At 39.0% G+C, this 23,035-nt stretch overlaps 1 protein-coding gene across 4 annotated transcripts; it reads left to right on the top strand.

Moving 5' to 3' along the window:
* Positions 1–1,652: 1,652 nt before the first annotated feature.
* On the top strand, positions 1,653–21,897 carry ZFAND4 (zinc finger AN1-type containing 4). 4 transcript variants are annotated; one of them, XM_021538955.3, is made up of 10 exons: positions 1,653–1,763; positions 2,430–2,732; positions 9,822–9,897; positions 9,981–10,048; positions 10,576–10,762; positions 14,639–14,786; positions 15,620–16,798; positions 17,411–17,465; positions 18,841–18,955; positions 21,003–21,897. In XM_021538955.3, exons 2-10 carry the CDS (start codon positions 2,549–2,551, stop codon positions 21,136–21,138), a joined length of 2,148 nt encoding a protein of 715 aa, XP_021394630.2. In that variant the 5' UTR covers positions 1,653–1,763; positions 2,430–2,548; the 3' UTR covers positions 21,139–21,897. The 4 variants fall into 4 exon arrangements, with proteins under 4 accessions (XP_021394630.2, XP_021394623.2, XP_021394638.2 ...); XM_021538948.3 differs by having other exon boundaries at positions 1,653–1,768; XM_021538963.3 differs by lacking the exon at positions 1,653–1,763 and adding an exon at positions 1,989–2,242.
* Positions 21,898–23,035: the final 1,138 nt, after the last annotated feature.

The raw sequence follows: 23,035 nt of genomic DNA, 5'->3' as shown, positions 1-23,035 counted from the left end.
GGAATAAAGGAGAAACATGATGTATTGATTTGCACCATAGGTGGGCCTGGCAATGATTCATGTTAAGTGGGGGGGAAGCTGAGAGTAGCAGCTTGAAAGAGTGTGGGGGCTATTTGCAAATGGGTGTTTGCAGTGAAAGCACTTGAACTTTATTTATAGGCATTACATCTGCTGCATATGCCTGATACGTGATTTGGACTGCTTCTTTACTCCTTTCTTCTGTGCTTAGAAGGGCTTCAAAGATAAGATGATGAAGAAAAAGATGGTGAATTTTTCTGTTTCTTATCTGTATCTTCTTGGCCCTTCACATTAATAACTTCTATTAAAAGAGTGCTGTTCACAAGCTAAGAACCCTAAGGGCCAAAAGCTCTTGGAGTAAGAAAAAACAAGTCCCTGCCTTAATGTTTTTTAAACTTCCATGTGAAAGCTCAGCAGAGAAAAGCTCTTAATAGTGTATGATATAGATGATATAGATATGTATTGATAGATATATAATGATATAGATCAGAACCTTTGTTCCCACCTCGTCTTTCTAAACTGGAAGATGGAGAGTGTGTGCCTTTCCTCATGTCTCTTCACATGTGAAAATGAGGTCTAGGCCCTTCACTTCTGGGAGGGCTTGGTCTAAGGGATGACTTTTTGAACTGGGTTTTGGCTAGATGGTTTGGTTTTGGGTTCTGTGGTTTTTTGGTGACTTGGGGGTTTTTGTTATGTTGGTTTACTTTTCAGGTTTCATTTTTTTTTTTTTTTTGATTTTTCTGTAAATTAAATAAACTAAACTAGAGCTGCATACTTCTGGGAAGGGCAGAGCTGAAGGCTCAGTATTACAGCATCCAGAAGCTCTGATGGTTCATACCTGCTACGTGCTTCTCAAAAGCCGCAGTTTTAACTGGGCCTGAAGCCTAACAGTGAGTCAGGGTAGGTCTTGTGTATTTTAAAACCTAAATGGAAAGTAAAGTGGTTAATGTTATTAGCACCTGCTAAGAGGATAAGTTTGTTTTCCCTAGCCTGTGATCATCCAGGGGCCCCGCTGCTTCTGGAGCTTGCCCTGGCCCACCTCACGGTGAAACGGGAGCACAATCGAGCGCTGACCTTCAGAGAAGGTGCCCCCGAGCCAGGGGGGAATGTTCGTGTCCTGGCTGGGAGCACGGGACGAGCCGCCGGAGCCACCTCAGCGCTCCTCTGCCCCGGCCGCCGCCCGGCCCCGCCGCACTCCGCGTCCCAAGAGGCAGCGCGGCCGCCGCCGCCATCACGTGTCCACCGGCAGCGCTGGGGGCGTTGCACAGACGCACAGAGCGGTTTGGGGCAGAAGGGGCCTGGAAGCCCATCCCGTTTCCCCCGGCCCTGAGCAGGGACACCTCCCACCGGAGCGGGCTGCCCGAATCCCCGTCCAGCCCGGCCTCCACCACCCCCGGGAATGGGGAAGTGTATCCGGGTCCCTCCCTGCGCACGCGCTGCCGCCCCGCCTCCTAACGACCACAACAAGCGGCCCGGCGGGCGCCCGCCCCTGAGGCGCCGAGAGCTCCGCCCCCTGCGGGCGCTGATTGGCCGAGGTTCGTGAGAGCGGCCGTCCCATTGGCCCGCGGGAGGAGCTGTCACAGGGCGGGGAGCGCGGGGGCTGCCGGGCGGCACCTCCCAGTCCTGCCCCCGGCGGCTCGGGCTGCGCTCCCGGTCCGCGCGTCCCGCCGGGCCCGGCCGGCTCCGGCAGCTGCGGCGGGGGGACAGGGACCGTGTCTCCCCCCGAGCGGGCCCGGCGGCGGCAGGTGAGGTGAGACCCCACCGTCACTCGGCGGGTTCCGGGCCCTCTGGAGCGCCGCTCCTGCGGGTACCGTGCGGCGGCAGCGCCGAGGGCGGCGGGCAGGGGGCCGCGCTCCGCCGGCGAGGCTCGCGGCCCGGCAGGAAGCGGGGCCGGGGCGGCGGTGGCGGGGCCCGCGGCCAGCCCGGGGAGCGGGGCCGCCCCGGGGCGCGGCGGGGACGGGGCGGCTGCTCGCCGTCCTTTGTTCCTGGGCGCTCCGCTGGGCTGCCGGGCTCCGGCCCCGGCCCCGCGGCGGCCATGGACGCCGCTGACGGGAGCACGGCTGAGCTGCCTCCTCCAACTGCCTTTCCCAAGCCCGGAGCAGTCCCCGCTCTTACGCCGTTCTGGAGGTTTTCTCTTGCTCTGACACTGCGGAGGGCTCAGCTCTCGTCAGGAGGCATTGGGCGTCTGGTTGTCATGTCGCTTGTGGAAACAAAAATAACAAAGGTAGTAGGTTGCTTCTGGAATGCTGACTGGGACTAGAGCCCTAAAACTACAACATTGGTAATATAACTTATGGTTATCTTGCCCTACCACGGTAATAACTTCGTGTTTCTTAACAACAAAATTAATTTAAATTCTCTTTAGCATTTACGTTTAGATGTTGTCAGAACTATATTTGTTTGCTTTATAGGTGAAAAATCCTAAAGATGAGCAGCAATGCACTACACATGTCTTCAAAGCTGCCTTGGCTAGAAGTGGAATGTAGTTTCCTGACAGATCTTCTTACAACGAAGTTGTAAATCTGTTCCAATGGCCAACAAGAAAGAGCCTCCTTTTTTTAATAAAGATAATATGGGACCATTTCACTACAAACTTCCTTTCTATGAAACTATGGAGCTCTTCATTGAAACGCTTACAGGAACCTGCTTTGAACTGCGAGTGTCCCCCTTTGAAACAGTTATTTCTGTGAAAGCTAAAATTCAAAGACTGGAAGGTACTATTCTCTCTTATTTCAGTGTAAACTTTATCACTTTAGAAGAAGTCCTGTTTTAAAAAGCATAATTACTAAAATCAAACCAGAAAACTTAAATGTCATGGGTAGCAATATGTATAAAAACTAGGTGCACAGGTTTAATTGAAGCTGAGTAGTTTTTCTTTGTGTTTTCTATAAGTTCATGGCTTAGGCTTCACTGCAATTGGTATGTTTGCTCTTCTGGTGGGTTGTTTGGTTTTTTGTTTCTATGTACAATTATTAAGGTCAGTTGTAAAAAGTTTGTGGATTCTCTGACCCAAGTTGTTTGTTAACTAACAAGGTTATAAATTTGAGGCATGCAATACATGTATATTGTAACTGAGCATACTTTAGATTGCTACTATGTTTGCTGCTGATTAGGTTAGTCAGTTTATGGTTTTTTTATGATACTGCAGTCACAAGAGTAACTGCAGTGCAGGCAAATCCCAAAGGCAGCTTTAAGTTACTGAATTGAATTTTGTTTAGATGAGTGATCTTTTGCTGGTAGACATCTGGCTGGGTGTTGCTTTGTCTTAAAGGGATAAACTTGACATGCTTTGCAAAGTGAAAATCTCCTTTAAGTTATGAGGCCAGTACTGACACTAATGCAAGAATGAGTGTAGGTTAGTCCCCTCTTACCTCTTTTGCACTATGGTGAGGGTGAGCTTGCACGAAATAATGTGATTTGAAATATTTATATATTCATAGTAGAAGTATTGCATCCTCTATCATCTTCTTTCACTTTGGAGGGGTTAAAGAGCTGTACAGCTGCAGAAGCCGAGAGTATCAGAGTTGCTAATTTTAAGGAGAGGGATCCTCTCCTTCCCTAGTATACATGTATGTGTTTTTCGTCCTTCTGTCTGTGTGGAACCCATCCTCTGAGAGACGTAACATAATGCTGTAGACTGGAATCTAAGATACTCTCCTCCTCTTATGGAAATCTGCTCTGGTGGATGGAAAGAAGCCCAGACAGCTGGCACAAATCTTAAAGCACACAAGCATTGCAGCAACAGAGAGGACTATTTACTGGAAAGATGCACACAGCAGAAGCTCCACTGTGCAGATGACCGGATCTTAAATCCGTGTAGGTACAGCAGTGCAGCTCTGTGGGGAGGGCTTTCGTTTGCTGTGGACAAGGCTGTAATTAATCAAAAGTCAGATAATGTGTCAAGATGCTCCCAGAGACTAGAGGTGAAACAAGAAAAGGAAAGGGGTTTTCCTACCTATAATTGAATACAGGTGTAGGAGACATGGGTGGAATGATGACTGACAGTGAATGAAAAGGTAGCATAGGTAGTAGAGAAGAGAAGGCAGGCTATCTGGGCAGTATCAACGGTGCTTTAAATGATGCATTAAGAGATTAGTGGGAGGTGTGAGGAAGAGGGATTTGAATTCCTTGTAGTCCAAAGTGTGAGACTGTGAATAGCCATACTCAGTTATACCTACAGCTTACAAAAGTAGCCTCATTTCTTATTAGAAGAACGGCTCAGTAATTAAGTTACAATAATGCTTATCTGGAATTTTGTTTGCATGTTATAGTTTTTAGGATGGTAAAGTAATTATGGCTTGGCTGCCTTCTGTATTGAATTAATAATAAGTAAATTTCATTAAACATGGAAGATGAGTTCACTGGTGCTTATCATTGAATTGTCAGCAGTCAGTTAAAATACTTTGTACTCCATAGCAGAGTTAAAATAAATGTACTGTTCTGATTAATGCTTTATGGAAGGCAGAATGAAAACAAATGGATCAATTATGTGTGGACGAAACAGATACACAATGACAAATTTAAAAATTTTATGTTGCATTTGGGTTTGCTATTGCATGTAAAATAACAATTAACAATTTTTCAGTGACAAAGTTCCTATTATACTGCATAAGTTCAAGCAGTAAATCACCCAGATGGAGCAAAAATTCAGAAGTAATTTTGTTGTGATTTAGCATAGGAAGGATAAAGCTTACATCTGTTCCTGCTGCAGGTTTTCACTTTTTATCATTGTATCATGTCAGCTTTTGGGGGATGTGAATCTCTCTTATTTAAGCTGCACTTGTGGTTGGAGAATGCCTCCTACAGTTCTGGAAGACTACATTAGGACCCCAGTTGTGCATATTTTCTACATTTGGATGTTGAGGATAATAGTATATAAGCAAAAAAAAAAAAAAAAAAGAGATGTTTTGAAAAAGTGAGCTGTGACCTGAAAGCTCCAAGAAAAAAATCTAGAATTGTGTCAGAAGTTAACAAATTGTTGAAATATTATCAATGGCTGTAATTATAAGAGGCTAATAATAAAATTAAAACAAGACAAATTGATCTTTGTCAACAGCTGGAAAATCAATAGCTGTAGACTGTCTTCACCATAATAAAAAAGCATAATATGGATGGCATGTTAGGAATTTTGTCTACTTCAGCTACTGTTTGTCATTCTTGATGCCTGCTAGTGATCTGATATGGAAAGGCTTTGTTTAGACAGCTGTACTAGACTTTGGTACCTTACTAAGAAAGAGCTCCATGTTTCCAGCTATGTGTTTTCAGTGGTTTTAGTCAGTAAAGAATATACCTAAAACTTACAGGTTTTAATGCATCTGAAATTTCAGTGCAAGTCTTGTACTCATAAATTTAAATTATACGATATCTGATGTGTGTTTGGATCAGATCCAGGCATTTGTCCTCAGATATGTACTATGTGAAGTAAGCAGGAGATTTGTTGTAGTGTTGATTTTGGAGCCTCAGGGGTAAATCACTCCTAGTCTCAGATTCACTGACTGAGCCCTTTAAAATGGTTCACCTGGGAAGAAATAGCTTTCTTTGTCTCTACTGGTGGCATAAAAGCTGGAATACACACACAGTGCTACTTACTCCATTGGTTTTACTTGTTAATCAGTGTTGATGAACATGGATAGGATGATATCTGAATTTCAAAGTGGCATGAAAGACTGAGCTTTAACATGGGTAGTGCTTAAAAAAATCAACATTTCATTGAAAGACGAAGTAATGGGGTTTTTAAACTGAGCTCTCTTTGCTTTCTCCATTGCACAAGTCATTGTAGCTGCTGGGATGGGCAGAGTTTAGTATTCATTTGGAAACACCAATTATTACAGTGTTTTACGGACAGAGAATTTGGGTAGCATATTTGTAGTAGTGGTTAATTAATCTGTTAAATAACTATAGATAATAACTGTAATGTTTGTGGGGAAAGATAGGGTTGAGTCTCAAGGGAGGAGGTGGGCTTTGGATTTGGTAGTGGTGGTATTATTGTTGTTAGCTTGCAGGAATTAATTTGAATTCTTTGGTATAGAATGTTAGGGTATTCATTTATGTAGTTAGCTTTAAAATAAAAACCAACTTGTTAATGGTTTGTTAGGTGAGTACTTGCAACTGATTTTTATGATTATGTATGTGGAAACATTGACCTTTTTAGATGAAAATTTAGATGTTCTCTTTTGCTTGTATTATTATAAAGGGGGAAATGAGAACTAGCTTTCAGAACACATCTTGATTTCAGTGTTCAGTAGGTGTTCCCTTGTGTTCAGCAGGGAAAGACGGATGCAGCAGTAATTTTGTTGTGTATGTGTGTACTCAGTTCATTGTGTGAGTTATTTTCCTTTAGTCTTTTTGCAGTCATTATTTTGCTGCCTGTGTATGTTTATGTGTGAAACTGCCTGCCAGCAGCTTCAAATTAAATAAAAGAAACTGGAAGAATGTCAAGCAGACTTCATATGGATGCTGTAATTTCTTTTAATATTCTGATAATTCAGAGTATGTCATAGTGTTATTTATTACTATTTGCCTTAGAGAAAATAGCTGTACTTCTGCCAGGACTGGTGTACGTGGATTGCACAAGTGTCATGAATTTTTAATGGAACTGATTCTGCTTTTTTCTGTTTGCTACTTCTCCCCTACATCTTCTATTTGCTTTATGATTTGCCTGTTTACTGAGCTGATAGAGAAGTTCATGAAGCATTTTTTAAGTTTGTGCCTTGTCTGAGCTGGAGAAACATTTCTGTGAGTGCAAGACTGCTCATAGTGGATGGCTGCCAGAGCAGCATCTGGAGTCTGTAAAGTAAGGTCACCTTTGTCAGGAAATTTTGTTGGCCTGCATTCAGGTACTGGTGATTTGCTGTCTTTAGTCTGTTTTTAGTGAGTCCCTTCGACAGAGTAGGTCAGTACTGACTCCATTTACTCTGCCATAGTTACTGTCACTCAAGTGAAAGCTGGGGGGTTTAACAATTAGGAAAGCGCTCCTGCCACTAACCTCTTACTAATGTAGCCAGTTTGTACAGGAAATAAGACTTGTCAGCCAGCTTCTCTGTAAACAGAGGCTCTATCAATTTCAACACTGAATGAAAGATAAGTGCAGTTTGAATTTTGACAGTGGTGTTTTTAAACATAGAACTTTATGCCCACAACATAAAATCAAGAGGTTTTTTGAAATCTACAGGGTTTTTAATTTTTTTCTCCCTGTGTCAAAATTGACAATATCAGTTTCTGTGGTGAACCTACTTACCATGTCAAAAAGAAGAGTAAGGGAGGGAAGCTTAAGGCTGTATATGAGATGCTGATTCAGAGACAGGATAGAGTAGCTGCTTCTCTCCTCTCTTTTTCCCATTTTAGTTGGTCATATTGGCAGTGCACCTGCAGCCATTTCAATAGGTAGTCTGCAGAGTCTGTCCTCCTGTAGCATCAGCTGGCCAGCTCATTCCCATTTGAACATTGAGATGTAGCTTATTGCCTTGCTTACTTCTCAGTACTGATTCGGGGCAGGCCAGTGATACCATCATGTGCTGCTTATGGAGAGGGTATAGTGGGTGGCTATCTCACAGTTCTCATTATGGTTGGCAGTTGTACATAATGATCTCATGTGCAAATGTCTCCTCAAGAAATCCTTACTGTAATCCAGAAAAGGGATGACTGATGAATATTTTGCTGCCTCTGAAGCTATAAAGCACAGACTATTTCCTTAGTGTATAAATACAGAATTCTAAGAAAGCAGTATAAAAGGGAATAAGTAATAAAGATGTGTCTGCTTCCAATTACAGCAGAGTATCCTCTTTTCATCTGTTCATTTCATCAAAAATACATTGTCATTGTTGAATGAGCAAAACCATGTTTCACTCCAGTACTGCCAGCTGCAAGCCAGCCTTTTTAACAAACACTTTCTCAGTTTATCAAAGTAATTGGAAATTGCTCCTTGGAGGCTGCTGAAACCATAACAAATGCGGACAGTAATAAGATTGTTTGTAATCAGAAGAGTGCAAAACAACACAAAAAACTTTAGTGGAGACTCACTGGCTATTGCCAGCTTGTTCTTTTGCTTACACTGCTGTCTTGAAACATAACCAATAACCAGCTATTAAATAGCCAGCAGTGTAGTAGTAATTATGTTAGTCTACTGTATGAACATACTCTTCTTATAAATGTCCTGTGGACTTCAGAGGATATAAGATTCCTGTTAAGTGCAGTCAGGAGGAGTAAAGTTGTGTTGGTTCATCAGAACAGGGAAGATCTGGATATGAGCTGGGGTGAGAAGAGGAAATTGTCATCTTCTTTAAAGCCTAAAGAAAAACAATGACAGTTCCTTCAAAGTGCACTCCCCCTTCTGCACAGGGATGTCTCCTGCTTGCCTGTTAATTGTGCTTGGACTTTGATCCCCTCTTCTTCCTTGCCATTGATGGGTATTGGGAGCTTTGTGCCCTTCCTCTGCCTAGCAAGGGACTACTTTGCTGATCCCTACTACAGCTTGCTAAGCATTCTCACAAGCCTTCAAAAGCTTGGATGTTTTTGGGAACTATCTTAAAGACCCTGATCTTTGTGTTCCCCTCCTGCCAGAGGTATTTAGGGAAGTCTTACTGTGTAGCACTGCCACTTACATTTCCTTTTAAGTATCTGAACATATAATGAATAAAAATATAAGATAACATTATTTTAATGTAATCTTTAGGAAAATACATTTATAGAGTTTGGTTTTTAGTATGAGAAATAGTGTTTAGAACTTCTTGAAAAAGTAGTTCTTGATCTTTATAGATATAGATTTTAATTAACATTTCTCATGAATGTACAGTGAGATCTTAATTACCTGGGTTTCACTAGACAAATTTAGCAACTTGTGATGCTGGAGGGATTTTTTTTTTTTTTTTTGGGGGGGTGGTCTGAGATGTCTCATCATTTCGTAACTTTTTATTCTATCCAAAATTTGGAATGTGGTAGCATTCCAGTAAAGTGTATGAAGGTCTCAAGTTGTACTTTTGTTTATTATCTTTAATGTTTATTACATCTGTATCTAACTGAGTTGACTATGCAGGCAAAAATTGTGTAGAATTTGGATTCTATTTGTATAGAACACAGATTTTTAAAAAGAACAAGTATTCAGTATGCTTACTTTCTTTTAACAAAAAATAGCCAAATCATCCCAGAACTTGGGCTGAAAGTGAGTATTACTGGATGTTAGTAATAACATTCTGATGGCTTGAAAAAACACCCAGAAAAAGTGTTTGTAGGATGAGGTTTAATTAACTGCTATGGTACTGAACTGTACATACCAACTTTGAGGTCCCAAATCAAGCAGGGATAAGAACAGTTTTGGACTTCTCACTGCTGTAATAGAGCTGGCACCAGTCGCCTTAATGTGATTGTCTGTACTGTGAGTAATACAAAATACCAGTCTCTGATTAAATTATTCAGCAGTTTTGTAGGTAGAGTTTTATCCTGTTTTTCCCATCAGTAGACATAAAGCCCTGAAGTTCAGATAACATGAAAAAAACCTCCCTTATCTGATGACTGGAAAAAACAAGTATTCAGTAAACCTGAAGCAGCTGAACACTTCTGCACACTCTCTGCTGAGCCAAAAGGTTGAACTTTGTGTGTGAGCTAAAGCCTTCTGAAAATCTTTGGTTTTAATAACTATATGGAGGTTGGATGTCATGGCTGAAGACTGCTCAAGTGGCTGTCCTTGTCTTGCTTCTTCTTTCTCCTGTGATCCAGTTTCAGTCTATCAGCCCCAGACTCTTCAAAAATCAAAACTTCCCTGAAGTCTTCTTGCCAAGCCTTAAGTTATTTGTGTTTTTTTTGTTTAGGTATTCCTGTCTCTCAGCAGCACTTAATTTGGAATAATATGGAACTGAAGGATGACTATTGTTTGGATGATTATAAGTAAGTGTAGTAAAAAATTGTTTCTAAATTGTTAGCATGAACAACAGAAAATGCTATAAAAGTTTGTTTGTTACTATTTCCAGCATTTCAGAAGGCTGCACTCTGAAGTTAGTTCTGGCTATGCGAGGTGGACCTGTTAACACCAGAAGAGGTAGGTGTTAAGGAAGTTAAAGATAGTGATTTTCATGCAACATCTTATAACTGTAAAGAGCTTCTCTTAGGTAAGCATTTTAGACAATGAGATTTCAGTTCCAAATTAATTGGAAAAATACTTAACAAAAATGGAAGATTTTTTTCCCCCATCTTCTCTTAGCATATCAAGTGCACTTTGTTCACTCTTAAATTAAGTATATTTGTCTGTACAGAATTGTCAAGTCATAAAATCAGCAATTCTTCACTTGAAGAAAAAATTATCCTGGAATGTCATTATACAAATAATTTTTAAAATATGGTCAGTAAGAATCAGGCATTGCTACAGTTTATCGGACGATAAACTTGGTTATGTGGATCATCTTTACAGGAGTGAAAGTGAAGAAATTCCCTTGATAATATTCACTTGGGAAAAAACATATATTCTAGCTTGGGAATTCCTGTTATTAACTGAGCTGAGTTCTCAGAGGTGATCAAAAGAACAATAATAATACTGTGGTTTTATTTTGGATTTTTTTATCTTTTTAGTTCCTTTGAAAGATCCTATCAGGGAAATGGCTGAATACATGGATCCTGCTAGAGACAAGATCTGGGAGAAAGGGCCGTCCAACAAACAAGTCACCTTCTTAGTGTATCGCGAAGGAGATCGCTTGAATTTCTTCCGTGTGGTTGACCGCGGCGATGGCACTTTAACACCACTATCTGAGTCTTTGAGGTAAAGTTGGTTTTAATCTTTATATTATTCTTCAAAAGTGGGTTGCTGTGTAATTTTCAGCTGTATTTGTTGGTTTTATCAGAAGCGTATCTGGCATATTGAAAGAATTATTCCCTAAAGGCTATTAAATTGTTGTAACTTTCTAACAGCATAGGAGTGCTTTGTGGTCAGTGGTTGTGCTGATGGATCTCTTGTCACTGTGCAATAATATAGTGAGATAAAAATGACTTCATACTTCAGGCAATTCTCAACATTCCAGCCCTTTCTGAAAAGGAACATGTTGTAGGAGAGTCAAATAAATGTTTTATTAGATATTAAAAAGTTCTTTTAAGTACTTTCTCTAACATCTTAAGGCATTTAATTTTGTAAATACATCCAGATTTTGGATGTAATTAGGCCTCAGGTTAGCTACTGTTGAGATACCAAGCTTGTGTCAATTGCTGTCAGAATCCAGTGATCTTATAATCAGAAGGACAGATGTATCACTTTACCTACTACATTGTAGTTGTATTTGCAATTTTACAATTTACAAAGTTTGGTAGTTTTTTTCCTAAAACTATCAAAATGGATACCTATTTAAAATTCTTGCATTCTATTTTTATACTGCAGCTTTTGGGTAGGTACTTTCATCATCTCAAGAACTTCATATTTGTACGGCTGTAAGAAAAGGAGTCCCTTTTCTGGGAACTAGCTGTGTTTTCTCCAAGGCTAAGGCTCAAGCTGCTTTAAGTGACTATTCTTGTTTCTGTTTGCAAAGGGAAAGCAAGAGCTTTGTGCTGGGTTTATATTGTTTGTATTCAGAGTGATACTACTCTTAAAAATTTTTATAAAACATCCATACTTAAAAACCACTGACGGAAAGAAATACCAAAGCTGAATTCCCACACTGTTATACAAAGTAGAAAGACCTGGTGTTTGATATACAAGGAAGAGAAAAGATACAAATATTTTAGATCTGTGATTTTTCTTTCAGCCTTTGTACTCTTTCAGTAAAAAGCCACATATGGTATTATTTGAAATAGGTTTAAAAAAGCATAATTGGTTAAGAACTGAGAGCCTGGCTGCTGCATTGGGCTAGATACACTTCTGGAAAGATGAGCAGACTGATGTAATTCTTGTTCTTTCTGTTATCACCTTGTTCCTATTTAACTTCTGGCTCCAGTAAACATTGAAACCCATTCACAAAGCTGGGACTGTGGATGCTATACTGTGAGTTAGTGCAAGGAGTTATCATAAGGAGCTTGAAATTTTATTTTTCATTTTCTCTGGTATCTGTGTACATGTTGAAATTTTAGTGTGTGTGTTAATTTTTTTTTTTTCCATTTAAAACTAGTATAGACAGTGGTCTGAAAGTTTTTGTACTTTCCCATGGGGTAATCCTAATGTACAGATTTACTAGTAATTTTACTGAGATTGGCTAAATATTGCAAATGGGAGGAATAAAACACACTCATTTGGCTCTTGCAAGGTACCTGGGTAAGCCTTTCAAAACACAGCAGCACATAGGGCTTAAGAAATGTGCTGGTGCTGGTCAAGTGAATCAGTTGGGTTGGAAACCACTTGAGTTGAAAACTTTCAGCTTGAGTTGTTTCTGTTTTTCTGTGCTTTCTATGGGAGTTCACTTATTAGCTTTTCTAGTAAGGCAGATAGTAATTTGGAGGGGAAGGAAATCCTAATTCCTGAGTTTGTTACCATGGCTGGGTGAGACTGTGGGAAATCGAAAAAGCAGCAAAGGGAGGAGAGAATGGAAGCAAGTCAGACCTTTTTGTTTGATCTTTATGGAGTAAAGCTGTGGGTCATTCTGAATACTACTGAAAACTACTAGATTCCCATACTGACAGGTGTGTTCATATATGTGGGTGTATTGGTGACTAAGCATTTTGAAGCACGTGTTCATCATCCTTTTTCACATTGCTGATACCCGGAGCAGAATTTGACTGAAATTTAGAAATGAGACGTTGGTTTTTATAGTTCTCCAGATAATTTTATTTTATCTGTGCTTGAGTTACTGGTTAAAACTTGACAAAAGTATAAATGCATACAGTGATCATTGTATCTGGGTTAGAAGAGAATTGAAGCTGTGGTGAAGGACTGGCAGACAACGGGTGCCAGAAGGGTTTCAAAGGTAATAATTTTTGAGACATGCATTTTACAAGGAAGAGCTCTAGAATGTTGACACCTATGGACAAAGTAAATATAAAATTTACTCATTGTAAAATGGGCTGAAAATATCATTAATATCAAATGTCCCTGTCCAACTTCTTTAATCTTACAATCACACTAAAGCAAACAAAAAATCCTTTTGTCATGCTTTTTTTTTTTTTTTTTTTTTTGGTATGCATTTTTGGTGTCCTATTTGTCAGAAAATGGAACAAAAAGATAACATTTATTTTTGCATTAAAAAAAAAAGTCAAAAACCAACCAAACATGAGACATACCACTTTGCTTTCTATCCTTACCTAGCAGGAAGGAACGTTCAACAAACTCTTTTTACTTGGTGATGTAAACCTTTGTAAAGATAAAATCTTGAGGTTTTTTTTTTAGTGTTGGGTTTTTACCAGGGGAAATATGAATATGTAATATATATGCTGACTGTTCCCATATGGAATTGCTCAGGTTTTGGTAAGAAATGTCTGGTCTATTTTGTTGACTCTTGGTTTGAGTTTGCTGCTGTCTTGCTCTTCACACTGTCTCCCAGCTGTGCTGCCTTTGGAATTTTATTACATTTTTAGGAACTGGATTTGGAGAGTCAGTGCAAAAAATGCTGGCTCTAAAAGCAGCAGAGTATTTCCAAGAATCAGGTAAGATGCCAGCTGTAATTAGTGACGTTTTCTTTTTGGTACTGACTTCCACATGACTTATAGTTCTTCCTTGATCTCTTCTGGAGAGTAGAAATTTAAGCTAAATCTACTAAGACATTTGTACAAACACAGGGAAATTAAGGGAATTGCCTGCTTGTCGCGATTTCTAGATGCCGACAGTGTAATGGAAGAGCTAAAACTCTCTTTAAAATGTATTACCTACAGTGTTGAAAATGTATCAGTTTGTAATGAATTGGACAATCCTAATGGTTCTTTCATTTCAGTGTCAGATGTTGAACGTGTTATGATCAATGCTTCATTGCTTCATAGGAAAAACAAGTTAGATGCTGATTTTTAAAACCTTGAGGTTTGGCATTCTGTTAGGTTGCGGAATGGAAAAAGGAAATGTCATGCTATAAACTTCCAGTGACTACTGACTTAAAATATTTTGTCTTGGGACTAGCAATTCTAATTATTTATTTTTTTTTTTCCAAATGTGAGACTCTTTTGAATTTTGGAAACCTAAACTGATCTTTTTTTTTTTCTTTTTTTTTTTTTTTTCTTTTTTTTTTTTTTTTTTATTTTGAAAGGGAGAAATAGAATATCACATCCACATGGGTGACCCCTCCATTTCCATTTATGGTGAGAACACCCCTCGGGATGGATAGAAATTTGGACTTTTCCTTCCATGACAGTGTCTGGTTAATTGGAAAACTGATCAGCTTGTTGTCTGAGTCACACACTTAACAGCTTTGGCCATATCTTCAGGAGACATTTGTGGAACTGGATATCCCCTCTGTGGGGAAAATATATAGTGAGTGTGAACCAACTGTATATGATATAACAACTTCCCAGAAGCGTGGCTGTGTGCAGATTTCAGCAACATCATTTTGCCCTAATAAGGGATGCTTATATGGATAAATGGATTTGAAATATTGTTGCATACAGTTTTACATAATGTTTTGTCAACAGATCAACTACGGATATGACTTCCTAGTTGTGAGAATACTCTACATTGAAAATGTAATTAAATTACTTCACAAGAGGATGAATACAAACTTTCTTTTATTTTCAGCGGTGGTTCAGTTTATAATATATATGCTGATGATGAAGATGAGACAGAGGCATCACCTTCTGGCCAACAGATTCTTGAGAATTCAATTACTATGAACAAAATGAAACTGCTCAAGGCAAAGATGGAGAACATGAATCTGAGTAAAAAGGTGAAATTGTGATTTTAATTTTTTCTGTCATAAAATGGCATGGGCTTTCCTTGTGCTGCCTTTTCTAAAAAGTAGATCAGATTCTCTGCCATATTGGGAAGTCAATTATCATGGATAGATGATTTCTCAACTATTGGTTATGTAAATAGTATTGTATAAACATTCTGCTGAAGGGCATTGGCATTCCTCGGACCTACCTGCCTTCATTCAAAGAATTCATTACTAGTTCTGGATTTATTTGTAAGGGTAGATTTTTTGGGTAGGTGGGTGGATTTTGTGGGTTTTTTTGTTTGGATTTTTTTCATCCAATACTTTTAAATAGCATTGTTTTGCAGTATTGCTCTGGTAAATGTCAGTGTTTCTCTTAAAATGAAATTTCATTAGATGTACTGTAACTGAAAAGCCTGTAAAGTGAAATATGGGAATGATACTATCTTGAAAATAAAACTTTAAACTGGTGCTCGCATGTGACTAGGTTACCTAAATGTAACATGAAGAGATGATGCTTCCTTACATTTTTTGTTGTGTTTGAGACCTGAAGCTCCTCTGGATAACTTGATGGTATTCTGGCTTCTTTTTTCTGTTTCTCTGATATATCACCTATTTATTGAAAACATTTCCTGATTATAATCTTTGATTTTATTACTCAGATGTTGGGGTGAAGTCTTGATGGCTAGTAACATACGAGGGAGTAGAAAGAAGGATGTGGCCTTACACTGTCTGAATTCTCAGAATATATTTTCAGTCAAGTCTTTGGAGTGCAACTGGAATTCAAATACTAATTGTTGTTGTATCTGTGATTTTTGACTTTGGTTGGGCTTTTTTTTTAATAGCCTAAGAAAACTGTCAAGGTGAAGCCTCGCCCTCCCATGACTCCTCGACCATCGAGTGGCTCAGTGGCTGCTGCCCGTCACCGCTTTCTCAGAGTGCTGCCCCACATCGGACAGTCGTGCCTACCTCCTCCTGGGAATTTGCATCAGTCAGAATCTCCCCAAAACGCGCTTTCTGCACTGGCTACTTTGGCCACTACTGGTAGAACAATGCCATCCACAGCTAATCACTTCCTTAAGGAAGATGACACTTGGCAGAGCAGCTCTTGGTCTCAGCCAGTCAATAGCATCAGGTTACCACCGAAAATATCTCGTGTTGAACTAGAAAATGCAATGCTACCTACAAATAGTATTCTGACTCCTGTTTCATCCCTGCCTGCAAATTCAGAAAAAGCACCTGAAAATGCGACCTCAGCAAGTGAGGAGGATGCTGTTTTGTTTCCAAATCTAACGAATGTGGAACTATATGGAAGAGAAGAAGAACATCTACCTGAACCAGATGCTTTTGCTTTTTTAGCAGAAGGAAGTACTGCTGAACAATGTAGTGAGATATATGACATAGGAAATGTGAACCCAGAGCTTGAACTGCCTGATGGAGACAAAGATTCTAAGGTTGTAGAGCAGCATAGAAAACCTATTGGCAAAGTGCTGAGCACTGCAGCAATGGAGACTGGTCTTCTCAGTACTCGTGAATTAAATCCTCAGAAAAATCTGCTTTTGTCTCCCCTGCGGTATTCAGCGCAAGTGGCACATCACAGTACTCTGAAACCACAAGCACAGCCCAGATGCTTTGAGGCTGGTAACTTGAGATCTACGGCCTCCCCAAATGTGCTTCGATCGGTAGAAGTACACAGTATAGCAGACTCCTCTTTTTCTAGGACCACTCAATTTTGTAGTGTCAAAGTAGAGTCACTTGGCAAAAGACCTGATGTAATTTCTAAAGCAGAGGCTAGGGACATCACAGATGTGGCTAGCAAGGCATCCAAAGAACCTGCGAGTTCTGTAAGTAACTTAGGATTTCTGGCTTCGTTGGCCCGAAGCACAAACAGGGAAAGTTTACAGAGTTCCTGTGGGACTGACAGGTTTCGGACTTCTGGTATTGCACTACCTACAAGCCTGCAGCATTTTCAGGAAGAAAGCTTTAGAAAAACTTCTCCAAATGAAGCTGCGGAATATATTCTAGTGAGTATACACATGTCCAAAGAAATCAGTTTTCCTGTTTCTGTGATACTGATGTTACAAAACAACTGTGTATGTGTGTTTTGTGTCTTGTCAGGAGAGGCAGATGGACTGTGGGAGGAGTATTTAAATGCCTGATTGTCTTAAACTGTTTTCTGAATGGCTGATGGTATCTAAACTGCCTGTTTATCTAAACAAGTCCTAGAAGTAATTTTTCATTAAGATTAAAGTGATTGTTCAGTTCACAACTGAAATTATGAGTTACTGTAGTGATAGTTATGAGTGTGTGTGTCATCTGGCTTCTGCTTCTCACTAATTATCATTTGCTCTAAAGTGTGCCCAGTGACTGGCACCATGTATGCCAAGCTTCTGCTCTCTAATGTACTTTGTTGTTTCGGTGTATTTTGAAGTGTGGGGAGATTTATTAAATAGCCATTGAGGGTAAGGCTTTATGTTCCAGAATTGTAACTTTGTGTACAGAAGTTGTCTTGGACTCTTTGTGGGTAGATTGATAAAACGTTGATATCAAATAAACTGATAGCAGACTACCTACATTTCCATTTAACTTCATCTGCTAGTAATTTCCTTGTCAATATATATTTTTTTTTTTTTTAGTCTGCGCATGGGCTTGGAGTGAATGGAAGTATGGCAGCTGTAGGGAAAAGAGTAGGTAAGTAAAATATGATAATTAAAAATGACTCTTTAATCTTTCCTGATTCATCACACATACAGAGGACAAAAATAATCAAAAATAATCTGTCTTTGTAAGGCATAACTTCTAGAGTCCTTGCTGTATTACACTTCTATATCATGGTTAATCTTTTAATATTTTAAGCAATTCTTAAACAAGGAGATGGCATCCTGATCTAGATGGCAATCCAGATCCAGATGGATTATACCTGCAACTCTTCCTTAGCTTTTTTAATACTTAGTGAATCCTGCACATCATTTGTAGATCTAAATGTGAGTGTCTGTGCTGAAGTTTCCAAATTATCAGTTTTGCCAATACTTCTGTGACTGCTTCTGAAATTGTGTGCTTTTAGACGATGAAATTGTTAGCATGGACAAGTGTTGCTTGGAAATGTCAATGCTAAATAGGAATGGGGTGGGAGTGGTTGGTAGTGATGATGGGTGAAGTGTATTGACCGCCTGGTGCTACTATTGAGTGTAGTCTGCTGCATTTCAACTAAGAAATGACTGTTGGGATTAAAGGTGTGCTGGCCAAAAAATACTTGGGAATTCATGAGATAACTTTTTGGTAACATCCTGACAATATAGCAGTAGAAACACTAAAAGAATGTTTGAGAGGATGCATTGTTCCAGATGCGGGAAATGTGCTTAAGCAAGTTGTGGAGAAAGAACTTACTTCCACAGAGGGAAGTGGGGGGGAGAAGAAGAAAGGAGAATCCTTTTCGTTACGTGATCTCCAGTTAATAAAGCAACAGCCAAGAATTACATGACAAAAAGTAAAAATAAAGTAAATTTTTAAGTGTAGAAATTTTAGAAACATCTGCAAAGTGTCTAATGTAACTATATAGCTAACTAGAGGCCTGTAGTCTAATAATATACTTTCCTTGGAATTATAGAGTACCAGCAAGATTTTAAAATGTTGCAGTACTTATTTGGCAAACCAGTATACTAAATATATTGCATGTTAGGTACTTGATTGCCCAGTTGATTCTTTGTAAAGCCACTGTGCACAGTGCTTTCCCAGTGACAGTCTGTATTCATTTTACACCTGGGAAGACCATTAAGAGATGTGTTTCTTGATTTTTCTGTAACTTCTTGCTTACGTGAACTTTTAAGGGGTGTTCAAAATAACAGTTCTGTGCATTGTGATGACTCTTCCAAAGGTGTTCATAGGCTTGAATTGTGTTTCCTGTTTTGGCTTTCAGGGTTTATTTTTCCCTTCTCCTTTTAGACATTGGGGTTCTCACCTGAAGTATCCTAAGAAATGCAAAATAATCTGTGTTTCAAAAGATAACATTTTACTAATTTGTGAATAAGTTAAAATGTCTTTCCCATCCTTCTATATCTGAAAACAGGTGAAGCAACCCATCTTCCACCTGTGAATGGCTTAATTCAAGCAAAAAAGAAAATTTCAAAGCACTGCTTTCTTTGTGGCAAGAAAACTGGATTGGCAACCAGCTATGAGTGCAGGTAGGCTGAGTATATAACTAGCTGTTACTTAAAATTGATAGCTGAGTTAACCAAAAAGTTTTCTTTGCTATATGGTATTCTTTAAGCATAGCAAATCAAAAGGCAACCTTCAAAAAAGTTGCAATTCTCAGTTCAGCAAAACTGCAGCAAAACTCGGGAATGTTGCCCCTCTTCTGCTCTTGAGGTGTATGTTCTTCTGGGAAGGTCAAGAAATAGAAGGTAACAGAATGGAAGATACCAGGAAATTAACGAGATAACGAAAATCAATGACACTTCATACTGGTTGGAGAAGAACTTTCTACAGATACATGTTCTGTGAAGTTTCTCATCAGTAATGATACCTTTAAAACTTGAGGAACAAGCATATTTGGTGTAGTTTCTCAGAAATGTCCCTCAGATTTCTCCCTATTGTAGCACATCTTCAGAGTTTGTTAATTTATACAAATGTGTGTTCAACAAATTCGTGATGTGTGTTCTGCTTTTTGCAAGACTTCAGTTACCTTTGAGCATTTAGAGCATCTTCAACACAGAACACCAGAGTGCTGATCCCCCAGATTATTACTTCTAGACAACACTGTGAGACCTGGTGCTTGGTGGTGGTCTTCAGAAACTGTAAAAAAAAAAAAAAAAAATCCCCAGACAGACAAAAAAAACCTCCAAAGAGATGAAAAAACCTGAACAACAGTATTTTTTTTTCCACCAGGTATTTTTTTCTTAGTATAGTTTCCTATGAGCTAGTCAGTGTTGGGAACTGCTGCACTTTGAGGGCTGCATTTGGAGCTGATCTTGGTTCATGCCAACAACAGCAAAGTGAAAAAGAGCTTCTGCCATTGGGGAATCATACAGAGAATTTCAGGGTGAGGAATTATCTCCTTACTGAATCTTCAGTCTCTGATTTTGAAACAGTTTTGGACACTGCTCACTTTCCTGATGAGCAAATAGCTGCAAGCTCTTCTAAAATTAACTAAGCAGCATACTTAAGATTAAAAATTAAGGGGGTAATGGCTCATCTCCAAGAATAGCATTTGTTTTGGTTTCAAAAGGAGCAACCATAGGACATAGTAGAAAGCAAGGTAAACTAAATAGAGAATACAGTCATATGAGAAAAGTTGTGATTATGGGGCCAAGAACAAAAGAAAAGCAAATCTATTTCCAGGCACACAGAGCGTCAGGTACAGCTGCAGTGTTTATTATGAACCCAGATAAATAAATAGGGGATTATAATGTAATAGTTTGATGGCTAATGCTTAATCCATTTCAACAGAATTCTGATTTTGAGTGGTGTCAGTGTTTTACTGTCAAGAAACATCTCTATCAAATAATCAAGCAACAGGACACCTGTATGGGTCTCCAAATAAAGCACTTTTTCAGATCACATACAACATCCAAAGTATACTTTTCTCCTGGTAAGACTCTTAGCTGCAGAACTGTCAAGTTTGAAGCAAAATTCCGGATCTTACCTCATCAAAATTGCAACTGATACTGGGTAGATGAATGCTTTTGAAGTCCTCCAGGAAGTTATGTTCCCTCTAGTTTGTCTGATGTCTTAACAGCTGACTAAATCTGTATTTATTAATCTTAAATTGAGTTTATGCCAGGCAGAAGTTGAGCTGAAAACAACTGTTGTGATTGTCTGAGTGATGATGTGATTTTGAATTGAAATGCATTATATGGATTTTACCTGAGGGAATTGCTGTCCATGGTTTTGTCCTCTGAATTCTACTGACTAATATTGTGTGAGGTCCTTAAAAAAGAAAAAAGGTAAAACAAAGCTCAATTTACGAGTGTGTTTGATCCTAACTAGCTGGTTCCTGGAGTACTGATCTTGCTTATCTTCCCAGCTGAAGAGACTGTTGGGTCAAAACTAAAACATTCAGTGTGAAAAACGGAATTCTGTGTACCCCACCAGTTAATGTTATCAGTCAAGGATGATAACTATTCAAACAGCTCTGTCATTTAAGACATGATTAAGGAAAATGGCTCCCAGAATGTCAGAGCATCAAAAGCTTTGAAAAGCTTGTAACTTGTAATATTCTTGATTCTTCAGATGTGGAAACAACTTCTGTGCAACACACCGCTATGCAGAGACTCACACTTGCACCTACGACTACAAGAGTGCGGGACGGAGGTATTTACAGGAGACCAATCCCATTATTAGTGCACCAAAGCTTCCCAAAATTTGACATGGTTGTGCTGCATGTGGCCACTCTGCTGTTGAAGAATTGTATTGAACTGAGAGAAGCACTTGCTTAAACTGCATAATTTTGCCATGCCATGCTCCGTATTTAAAGATTTGCCAAGTAACAAAAGCACATGAGGATGCATCGAAGAATAATGTGAACACTACTGCAGTTAAAACTTTTCTTCTTGAGTGAATGAAAGGTTAAAAATTAGTTTCTGAAAACTTACACTATGATTTAACTGTTACTGCACGTGTTGTGTTTTACATTTGGAAAAGCTATTTCACTAGACAAGTCTTTAAAGATGCACTTTACTAACTTTACTGTATAACCAGAGTTGAGGGGGTGTTGTAATGAGGGTGTCATGTAATGTCTTCTGTACTCTTGTTTTTGTCCATTGTGTGGTATCTTCTAAGTTATTTCACTAGAAAGATCCTCCTCCCTCCCCTTTCTTCAAACAGCCTGTTTTGATATTTTTAGGGGATAGTGTGTTCCACCCCGTTTCATTCTGATTGATATTTGTACATTGTGTGTCCATTCTGAAAATTACATATCATCTTAATCACATTTTCTTAAAATAATGCTGTTTATATGACAAGTTTGTTTTTAAATAGAAGGTTCCCTGTTTGTTGCCATTAAATATAAGAAACAACTTATTTTAACTTTTTTTGTAATCCTAGATTTTTTTAAGACTTCACAACTTGCTTTGTTAAGATGTTGAATGCTGTTACTGGAAGAAATTCTAATAAATATTAAATTTTATTTTTGCTTGTGCTGTCATAAATGCACAAAATAACTTCCCTCTTACAGTGTGTTCCTAAATTAAAAGCTGGGCTCTGTTGGGAGGGTATATTTATTTTATTTTTTTTCTTTTTTTTGTTTTTTTGCACAAGCACTGGCTCATATCTGTTCATACTGAAGATGATGGGAGGAATTCCAACCGGCTTCATTAGGAATAGTGTGACCAACACTTTGTGCTTTAAATAAACCTGAAGTCTTATAGGTGTACTAGCAAAGGAATGAGACACTTCTAATGATTATGTAGCCTCTGCAGAATCTGCTGTTGGAGGAATATACCTACTAAAATACTTTTCTTCTTTCCTTCCTTTAATGCTTGTGAAATATTTTATAAACATAAGTTGCATGAAGTGTTCCAGTATAAAGAGATTAATAAAAAGCCTACGACAAACCACCAAAACAAAATAAATGTCCCACATTTTATCTAGGTAATCAAATGTCATTGTCCGTGTCTTGTCAAAGTCCTCAGCTACTTGGTTGTGGTAGTAAAATGATCTGTGCTGCATTCCAATCAAAGCGTAGCAGCTGTGTGAGAATGACAGTCAAAAGATGGATAAAAAACAAGAAAGATGATCACTGAAAGAGGAAGAAGTAACTTGAAGAATCTCATCCTTGAAGGAAATCCATTTTGCGTAGTCCACTTCAAACTTCTTAAACTTGAAGTTTTCAGAGTGATGAGCTTGGAAAAAAATGTTCGCAATCGTTCTTTTGGGCATTGATAAGATAAAAATGTCATTCCATGTGCGTGACTTCTGTGCTTGTTATTGCTGGAGGAAGTTTCCCTGACAGGACGAACGTGTTGTGACTGAGCCATGCTACGTACCATGAACTGCCTGGAGATTTTTTTTCATCTCCAGCATGGGTCAGTGTTTGATGCCAAAGGAAAAGAATAAGCAACGTGACAAATACACAAGTGTTTTCACAACAATGACACACAGCTCAGCAACATTCTAAAGATGGAGGTATTGCACTTTTTGTAGGTACAGTAGGGATTTGGTAAGAAGTGGAATTAAAATACTGTGGTCTGTGATCACTTAATCTGATTTTGCATAATTGTCAGTAAATTGTTTTGCAGTCTATTGGAATAGCCATACTCAAATTT

This window comes from Lonchura striata, chromosome 7 (assembly GCF_046129695.1).
Source record: "Lonchura striata isolate bLonStr1 chromosome 7, bLonStr1.mat, whole genome shotgun sequence".
Taxonomy (NCBI): domain Eukaryota; kingdom Metazoa; phylum Chordata; class Aves; order Passeriformes; family Estrildidae; genus Lonchura; species Lonchura striata.
This window is presented reverse-complemented; position numbering and strand designations above follow the sequence as displayed.

What these genes read in the sequence shown, in the direction of transcription:
- ZFAND4 (XM_021538955.3), top strand. Translation starts at nt 2,549, where the DNA reads ATGGCCAACAAGAAAGAGCCTCCTTTTTTTAATAAAGATAATATGGGA. An exon ending in CCACTATCTGAGTCTTTGAG is followed by an intron (nt 10,763 to 14,638) that starts GTAAAGTTGGTT and finishes TTTTATTTTCAG; the next exon opens with CGGTGGTTCAGTTTATAATA. An exon ending in AGCTGTAGGGAAAAGAGTAG is followed by an intron (nt 17,466 to 18,840) that starts GTAAGTAAAATA and finishes ATCTGAAAACAG; the next exon opens with GTGAAGCAACCCATCTTCCA.